This window comes from Mytilus trossulus, chromosome 6, assembly GCF_036588685.1.
Source record: "Mytilus trossulus isolate FHL-02 chromosome 6, PNRI_Mtr1.1.1.hap1, whole genome shotgun sequence".
Lineage (NCBI taxonomy): Eukaryota > Metazoa > Mollusca > Bivalvia > Mytilida > Mytilidae > Mytilus > Mytilus trossulus.
In genome coordinates this window covers 85,453,646-85,464,125 of record NC_086378.1, presented here as the reverse complement: position 1 = coordinate 85,464,125, position 10,480 = coordinate 85,453,646, and the positions used below count along the sequence as shown (strand labels likewise).

Sequence of the window (10,480 nt, the reverse complement as noted above, 5' to 3'; positions counted from 1 at the left end):
ATTTAACGTCATTGAAACAAATATAATTACATATAGTATTGAGAAGCCTATCTAAACCGACCAACTAAATTTTCTTATTCTTATAAATCTATCCATGAAAATTGATTGCGCGTTGCAATGAATACTTACAAAAATGTCAATGAAACAAGACCTTTGAATGCCATGTCTTCTAATCTTGAAATGTGGTTCTCTTGTAAATCTCTGTAAATGATTTAATAGCAAATGATTTATATTGTAGAAATGTTCAATAAATTTCAATAATTGGGGGTTATCAATAAAAGTGTTTTCAATACAAATTCCTCTTGACTTACTTTCATTTCCAGTGCACAATGTAAAACACAACATGTCGAAATCACGACATTTACAATGTAAACACGATATCGTGTCAACTTCGTAAACAGTGTAGGAACTCTTACATACGGTTTACATCGTTGACATCGCGATGTATATAACGAAATACCGATATCGTGTTTACATCGTGATATCAACAATGTTTAAACCTGGTAACGTCGGTTACACGGTAAAAACTCCTGTTTTCTGTTTAAACCGATGACATTGTTAAAACCGTTATGTTTACAACGTAATAACGATATCGTATTTACATTCCAATATGAACACGACATCGTGTCAAAATCGTTAACATTAGAACAACTGTTATATACTGTTTTTCATTGTTTTCGTCGTTAATTCCTGATATTAAGAATGTATTGACGATATTGTGTTTACGTCATTTATTTTTATGATGAATTTGAAAAGACTTTTATTTTTCCTCGTTAATTAATTATTTATTGCTTATCCAATTTTTAAATGAAATTGTAAAAGCGAAACAATATTCAATTTGTGTTGGCTGAGATTGACAATGTATTTAGAGGGGCAATCAACCTCTCAACCTCTCAACCTCTCAGCCATGTATTATTCAATGTTTTATACAGAAGAGGTTCGAACGATACCAAATGGACAGTGTACTGTTGAATGGTACCATGACGTCATGAACATAACAACGTTGCAGATATTTAAAGAATTCAATGAAGAGAAGCAAGAAGTTTTTTTAATTTTTAACCTTTTACTACAAAATGCTGAGACAAACCACAGAACTTGATTAATTATTTGATGCAAATTAAATCCGTTAATACGTTGTAATTTCTCATATTAGCCAATCTAAATATGCCATGTTAACGTGCAGTATAATAGAAGTATTTCATGAATAATATTATAAGCGATTGAAGTAAAAGATTTTTTAGTTTCTACAACACGTTAACAGATTAATCTAAAATTAACAAAATCAAATTCATAATAATAATATTATAAATGAAATATCATCAATTTAAATCTTTAAACCCCTAGCTAAGATTATATTAATGACTGAAATATAAAGTTCTTAATTGTGTCTTTATTTGATGCAATACTATAGATGTAACAGGAACGTTAATAATATACAGGCAATTCTTTTTTTCCCGAAATACGAGGTGACGATACTATCGTATATGAATTCATTCTGTTAGGAATATATCTTGAGTTATACTAAACAACAAGTAATGTGTGTACTTACAGTTCCTCGAGTAATGTTAATCCAGAGAATGAATTTGCTTCTAATGATGTAATCTTATTTTGACTAAGGTCTCTTCAAACAAAAAACAATTATTCAATCTATTAGAGACAACACATACCAAAAGGAAAACCAAATTAATCAGTCGAAACAAAATCACTATGCCATTGCAAAAACAAAAAAGACAAAGAAAAAAGACAAATAACAGCATATGAAACACAAAAAAGAAAACTAAAGGCAAAGAAAAACGAACACCAATGAATACTGGGGTGTTCTTATGTACTCTGGACGTGTATCTGTTTACAGGATGCACTTTGTATATTTAGTTGTTTCTCAAACCACGCCACTTTTGGGGAGATTTAGAATATTCATAGAAAATTAATTTTGTTTACATACTGGTTCCCAGTTTTCCATCTTTTAGAGGCATAACTTGGGAATGTCACCAATACAAATACATGTGCATATTGTTTTTACTGAAATCTGGGGTAACCCTTCTTTCGAGGCAGGGGTAGTTAATAAAATTAGTGTTAGTTTAAACTTTGAAAAGATCAGGGCATATAAACGTTGAAAATATGCCATACAGCCCAATATTTTGACCCTTGAAAAAAGTTGTAAGGCATATGCTAGGATAAGATTTTTTAATTTTTTTTTATAAACAATATGCAGATGTAGACTTACTGGTAAAATTCCTAAGTTATGCCTCTATGAGATGGACCTAAAAAATCCAGTTTGTAAACAAAAATTAATTTTCTATGAATATTTTAAATCTCCCCAAAAGAGGCGTGGTTTGATAAACAGCTCTATTTACAAAGTGCAACCTACAGGTCTCAAGCTATTATTGGCACATGATGAACATCTTTAATTTGATCAATACGGAAATTAACGTTAGTGACATCAACCAAAATATGAGTGTACCATCTTGTTTGTATGTATATGTTCCGGACCATATGAGTATTTGGACCATATGCGTATGGTCATGACCATGTGCGTATACTGATATGGTCCGACCATATGAGTATAATACTCGTTTGGTTATTAACGGGCAGGACCATATGAGTACTTTAACCATATAGGTATTTTTTTTATAATTACATTTAAAAGTTTCAGTAATACAAAAAAATTATCTTAAAAAACCAATGATGGTTACATGACAGTGTATTATTTTTATAATTCAAATACTACGTACAAATAAAACATTGATTTCATAGTTAGTTTTCATACCTAATTACATTCTTGTATGTAGGCTTGGGGTGACATTTACTTCCACAAGGTATCATAACGTTTTTTGCATTTGCAAGTCTTGGTTGTGCACGATCCTTTTCATCTACACCTTTTGTTTGCGAGTGAAAAGCTAGCCTTTTTGTAGCTGAGTTCAGTGATATCGAGGTCTTGGGTCATTCCGATATGTCTACGATGTCTTAAAAAGCTATAGATCTCAAATATCGTGACATGACTGCAATACACCATATTCACAAGACAAATAAATAAACTATGTTTCTTTCCAGTGCCTTCAAATCTTGTGTAACAGTTCAAGAAATTTAAGTTACTCGTAACCAAAAAAAATCGGAAATGACCATCATTTATGACCATCGGTATACAATGTGTTCATCATAGTTTTCGCATAGTAAAATAAAATTTAATTAACTATGTGAAACTTCTTATTCTTATTTAGCTAATTTTTATTATAATATAATAACAAAATCATCTGTATGACAGCGTCTTTTTAATAAACTGTCATACCATATGAAAAGTTTACATTAAGTTTAAAAAGTAAACTGTAACAGAGTGTAACAGAGTGTTAATTACCCCGACCATACGTGTATGGTCGGACCATATGAGTATATACCCATATGGTCATGACCATACGCGTATGGTCCAAATACTCATATGGTCCGGAGCATATATACAATTATAAACGGTTAGAATTAAACTGGAAGATATCATTTGTAATACATAGCCAGGGTTTCCGCTGGCGGGCGCCATTTTCGCAATTTGCAATTTGCGAAAAAATAATAATTGTGGCGATAAAAACTCCTCATTCGCGAAAGAATTTGGCGAAAGAAATATAAATAACGATTTATTTACCTCCATATTTTTTCGAGTTTCTCGTACTTTACCCGATCAGACAATACTCAGAATTCATCTTGACCTCATTAAGATTTAGACAGAAAATCAATAATCAGCTGATTGCATTTTTATAGCTATCGACAACAAAGGACTAATTAATAAAGGTGTTGATTGAATTGTTTCACAAAATGATATGGCCTAATGGCTTCCGCTCAATGTCACATACAAAATTTATTTACATCTTTGCGACGCACGTGTTTGAAGCACACTTTTGACGTCTTCTCTCCCTCTAAAGATAGTTTAGAAAATAAAGCTGTTGTAGTGACGAAAAATGTTCAAAAGCAAGAAAAATCTTTGATTTTAAACATTAATTATCATTTGACTTTAATAAAGTCGTTTGAGTGACACACATATTTCAAGCATAGTTGTACGTCTCAACTTTTTCATTTACGATGGTCAAGAAAAGAAAACTGTCGTTATAAAAAAAATCTATCCAAAAGGTTGGGAACAACCCCTCGAATGAGAGTAACCCTTCAATGTAATGACAACACATGAAATGAGGGATCAATTTCATGTGATAAAAGCTTTTGTTTTGTTGTAAAAATGACTTCTAAGTACAAAAGGGCACAACAGTAATTTCTTTTCAACTTTCCCTACGAATTATACTGGTACTATATGATCAAAACATGTCCATAAATTTTGTTATATCCATGACTTATATCTTCTTTATTATTAAAAGTATAGTGGCCCCCTCATTTTGAAAAGTTTTTAAAATACAATGAATATTTTTCTTTTTAAAGTCAAGAGAAATTCTCTTGTTTTAAAGTACAATTAATGTTTAGTGTTTATTCATTAAAATGTAGACTCTAAACTAAGTTTGAAAGTATAATCTGAGACACATTGGGGCAAAATCATCTTATTTAAGGGAGAGGGTAGAAAAGAAAGGTAAATTTTAAACGAAAAATATATTAATGTTACTTGGCGAAACAAAAATTAAGTGGCGAACAATATATTGTTTGGCGAAAGAGGTGGCGAAAAAAATAATTAACCCAGGGGAAACCCTGATAGTAAGTGAATTAATTGATCAATAAATTGTTTACTGTTATAAGATGTTTCTTTATAAGAATATTCAGTTTGCACCTTTACTGTTAATAGTTTCAAAATTTACAGCTTCAATTCATTATCCTTATATATTTGTAAATGGATATCTAGATAAACTATTTAATAAGAGCCTACCTATCATATGTACTGACCGTGTATGGGCTATTACGCATTTCAAGGTTGTTAAAAACATCAAGAAGTAAGTTATCACATGTTTGAGCAGGAATACACATATTAAATACGATACTTAAAAATGTAAGGCAAAATTTTACCATTAGAACATCATATATCATTATATTAATTCTGTTCCTAATATATTTTACAAATGTTTTATTTTGACTTTAGTCTCTCTGTTTAATAAAATCTCGACTTTGAGTTCTATTTGTACTTACAGTCTTTCAAGTGATGTAAATCGAGATAATGAAGTTGCGTTTAGTGAAGTCATACCGTTTCCATGAAATTCTCTATAAAACAAGCACATATTGAATCTTAGTTTATCGATAAATATATGCGATATAATTAGATTCAATGGCAAATATTTCATTACAGATTCATGCTATAATATTTGACTCATAATAATGGCTTGATAAAATTTGGCTCAAGTTATATAAAACTTTATACTATGTTTTACATATTTGATGATCCATAATTCTTTCAAAAGAATTTATATTAATTGCACTTCAATTTAGGGAAACAATAGATTCATCGAGTTATCTGCTTTTGTCATAAATATGACATAACAACTAAGTATTAGCAATCAGGTAAGCAAAACTGATAAATTATCAAAGTTTTATAAATCGACCACAAAATATCGACGTTTGCAAGATGTTTGTTTACAGTCATTTTTAAGACTGTAGTCTTTTTTTGTTGGTTGGTTATTGTTTCTAAGACATAGAAATTGCATTTCTGTGAGAGCTCTAGGCCAAGAAAAAAGGGCCCGTTCAAATTGTGGCAAACACTAATAATAACAAGTGTGTCTTATTGAAGAAAATACACATATAGGTATTAACTCATTTGTAAATACATCAAAAGATGATGCATATTCCATGAATGAAACAAGGCAAATTTGTTAAGAAATTAACGAAAAACTTCTCAATTGAATTTCAAAGGTAGCCAAATATACTCAGGTAAAGCAATACGTAAACTAAAACAAAATACAAATATCAAAACAATTCCATCCTCTTGTCAATTATTGTTTCCATGAATTTAAATTTGATAACTTATAAACTAGTACCACATTTGCATTCGTCTCGTGTTTTGATTAGGGCATGTATAAATACATGATTGCCTCAATTTCATTTAAGATTAGATATTCTAGTACTTGATATCTATCAAATTGTCTAAGCGAAGGGTTTTATTTACAGTTTATGAGTTTATAGGATTACTCACAGATATGTCGTATCTGTTGGAATATTAGGTATATGTGTTAAACTCGGCTGGTTATTACACGCAATCGCTGTCTCCCTGCACGAACAAATGGCTTCTTGTTGATTCAAGCACCAGGAGGCATAACTTTCATGTAAAGTGCTGACAGTCAGAATAATTATCACTGGATACAACATGTTGAATATTTTCGCCGTATTTCTTCACTTCCTGTAAAACGTTTTTTTTTTCAAATAATCTGGCGTCTAAAATATACTTGGCACAGTTTGTTTGATATCGGAGTAAAGGTTATTGTCGTAAAGCTATCTCTTCTATGTTAACGAATATGTCCTGTTACAAGAACGATCAAAATAAAATTGCAACATGATTTATTTTTTAAAGAATTTAAAATTTTATTTCATTATTTTTAGAATTAAAATTGCCTAAAAGGAATTTTTTTTAAGTTCAACACAATATAGTTAATTTTTATGGTCAGTTCAAAATGATAAATATCTTTCCTATTGAAATGATAAAAAACTGCGTGTTATTGAACCGAACGTGTATGAAAGTGTTTTGAAATATTATTCTTATGTATCTTAACATGTGCTCCCTGTTTGAACTGTTTTTACTTTAGATTGATGAATTATTGATGACACCCATAATCCAGTGTAGCTTATAGTGAAGGGTAGATCTCATAATCCTGATATTTATGATGAGTTTCTCGTTCATGTCACAAGTAGTGTTCCATATTTGTTTTTTCTCAAAGAATATACGAACACCAAAAAAAAAAGGCCCTGTTATAAGTAATTGAGCGTTGTACTAGAAATTTCCAATAAAATCACATTACTCGACATAACCGACCGTATTTTGGTCTATTCCGGTGAAGGACGATGGAGGGGGGCATAGACTGCATTAAGTTATGACTTGTTGAATACACATACTTTGTTGGAATAGATGTATCGGAGAATAATTACATCAGATGTATCTTTCATCGTTATTCGAATTGGCTACACTGCAATCTCGCGTTATCCCTTTGTCAATTGCATTACACAATAAAATGTATCACTCATGATGACACTAGGTCCTGCATTAAAGTGAACATGATCCAAGCTGAAAATGTAATTATAAGTCCTAAAATTGAGAATGGAAATGGGGAATGTGTCAAAGAGACAACAACCCGACCAAAATAAAAAAACACAACAGCAGAAGGTCACCAACAGGTCTTCAATGTAGCGAGAAATTCCCGCACCCGGAGGCGTCCTTCAGCTGGCCCCTAAACTTATATTTGTAATGCTTATATTTGTAACTTTATAGGGTTGATAAAGCTTTGACCGTGCGCATAGCTTCTGCGCTTCATACAAATTGTACTTCGGTCAACGCTTGAACAATGAATACTGAAAGCTCATAAATGAAACCTGAATTGAATTATAAAAAAAATAAAAAAATTCTCATATATATTCTCACTTTTAAGTTTACACGCCTGAATGATTATCTGATCAAATGGATTAGCCATGGATTTCCTTTTCAAAAAATTGATCTGCCAGAATTATGATATGTCGTCATTTTTTTCTTATGTGTTTTACATATCTTTCTACGTGAAAGTCGGGTGATATTTTCTCAGATCATTTCGGGATTTTCGTTATTCTATTTTATTAAGTTAAAGGTAATATTCATTTACAAAGTGTTCTTGTCATGTCATGTCATATACCCTATATCTTTAATAATATTCATCGATGGAATTGTAAATCGGCAACAACAAAAATAAGTATAGTACAGGTAACAAGAATAAAACTACAGTTGTACATAAAAAACAGTCAAAGCTCTATGAAAATAAAAATATAAAAGGGAAACACACATTTGAGTAAAAGTTCAAATAATACTATCTATGTTTGAAATAAGTATTATTGTTACCAAAAAAGCAAGTTTATCTCATAATGTAAGTCAAATTCAGTAAACTTTTTTGCGGTCATATTCTAATTTGCACTTAAGGACAGGACAATTTATTTTGGCCTTCCTCCTTTTTTTTAAATCCTTTATTTTATCGTTTCTCTCTATCATAAGAACATTAAAATACTGCAAATAACTCTATTTTCAGAAAAAAATACATAATTGATATTGTTGTTTTTTATTTTAAAAAAATACAAACAATATCATTAAAAACGTGCTTAATGTACAGATGACTTAACATGGTAGTTGTGTCATACTGTTTCAATGCTGATAAAAAGAGCATTCAATACACTTGTTCGCTGTATTGTTTTTCAAACAAACTGTTGCGATCATTTCCAAAATAATTTAATGTCTTTTGTATTTTTAAACAAGATATAATATTATTACACTTCATGAAAAATACTGTTTCACTGTAGAACATGTTTGCTTATTTAAATCAAAATTGTTCTTTTAGATTCGAATGGCCAACAAAAGTAAAACCATAATAATGCAAAAATTGTTTACCATAGTATTCTTATTTCGCAATATATTTAGTTTCACAGTGACCAAATTACACCAATTTAACTAATATAGCAGCAACATCTTCCACAAGTTTTCTTCGAGAGTCAACAATTTATATTTTTACGATGTGATATTATATGCAGGTCTTTTATCAAGAAGTATATCTAAAAGAACATTTGCATTATTCACGTTTTGCTAGCGTATCCGTATCGACGTATCGTATAATACTTATATGAGAAAAGGATACATTGAGTCAAGTTGGTCCCGAGGATTAATTTTAATCATTATTTTATGCAAATATGCGCGATACGTTTACGTAGACTTGTGCTCGTATCCAGGTACGTGATTAATAAACACGTTAATAGTATATTTCAACAGATGGCCTTTTCACTGTAAAAACAAAATTCTGCATAAAACTCGTAAATGCAAATTTTTAAAATTAAAAATGCCCAATCAAATTATGTTACAACAATTCATTCCCTTGAAAATGGATAGTAAGCACGGACTTATGTCAAATTTTTCTAAATATTTTTAGAAAATAAAAAATGAGCTTATCGATTTTTACAGATGTGAAATTAAGCATTGATCAATTTTGGTACTTGTCATTTCAGAACCACGGATCTTTTGATGGTCGGTTCAACCCCAATAGTTTATTTATTCAACGTGGATTCATTTAAAATTGGTGGAACACTATAGTTAAAAGGGATACATGTTAAGAAATAAACACAGAACATAGACGTAGGTGAACAAATATGTCCAAACTGGGTATCCCACGTTACAATATTCGGTTTTATGCGATTAAGAAATAATTGTGAAATTTTCAACATGGAGAAAGCAGATTATCAATAAAGAAAAAACATTTAAAGGCATACTTGTGTATTAATTAATGAATTCGTAAATTATGGTTTGGGTAAAAGGAATTCGTTACCAATAATGTCTACTTACATGTAAACGCTTCCTGTGTCTTATGAGGCAAAGCTTAACAATCCTCCTGTCTTTATACGTAGACCGATTACTGTGCACATATATATCATATATATATATATACTACATTGATTACCTTTGTTATTTCAACATTTCTTACAGCAAAATCATAATTATCTGCAGATACGGAAGAAGGAAAAAGTTAAATCACAAAAAACGATAGCTGCAGAAATATCATTGGCTTTTTGGAAATCTATATTTTTCATATTTTAGACGTAAATGTACCAGGAACAGAATAAAGTGCAATTAATAAAAAGCAATACGAAAATATAAATATTAATGCAACACATGGCAAATCAGCAGGTTGTTTACTAATATTTTACTTACCGTCAGGAGTATAAAGTACATTGTATCAAAACAAAAAGGAAAAAGAAATGTCTAAGCAACACATTGCATATCATTAGACTGTAACGAAAATACTTTTAAACTTTTAATTATTAAATGAAATACATCTTTACAAGACCGTATACGTAATTCAAAGAGAATCTCTAAGATTTAAAATTTTCCTTCCTACATGGTGAAGTCGGTATACCTTTCCTGAATACATGAGATATGAGATATCTACATACGTAACCACTTTCGTTACCTTTTTCAAACTAGAAATCATCGTTAACGTCTATTTAGCAGAAATATCACAATACATTTTATAAACTAACACTGATTACAAAACAAAAAGTGACGTGTTGATGTACGGACTTTCTGATGAGAAAGTGTGAATTTGTGACAATGTTGAACGCATTGACGACTGTCGATGAAAATCTACTGGGCCAAATTTAACCAAACTTGACCACAATCATCATTGGGGTATCTAGTTTAAAAAATGTGTGGCGTGACCTGCCCAACTAACCAAGATGGCCGCAACAGCCAAAAATAGAACATAGGTGTAAAATGCAGTTTTTGGCTTATAACTCAAAAACCAAAGCATTTAGAGCAAATCTGACATGGGTGAAAATGTTCATCAGGTCAACATCT

The 10,480-nt window shown here is 30.6% G+C and overlaps 1 protein-coding gene across 1 annotated transcript; it reads right to left on the bottom strand.

Moving 5' to 3' along the window:
• Positions 1-125: 125 nt before the first annotated feature.
• Positions 126-9,534, bottom strand: LOC134723840 (vasorin-like). Its single transcript, XM_063587382.1, has 5 exons — positions 9,470-9,534; positions 6,104-6,307; positions 5,107-5,178; positions 1,550-1,621; positions 126-201 (listed from the first exon to the last, which is right to left on the bottom strand). The coding sequence occupies exons 2-5, from the start codon at positions 6,274-6,276 to the stop codon at positions 126-128; spliced, it is 393 nt and encodes a 130-aa protein (XP_063443452.1). The 5' UTR covers positions 6,277-6,307; positions 9,470-9,534.
• Between the last annotated feature and the right edge of the window lie 946 nt (positions 9,535-10,480).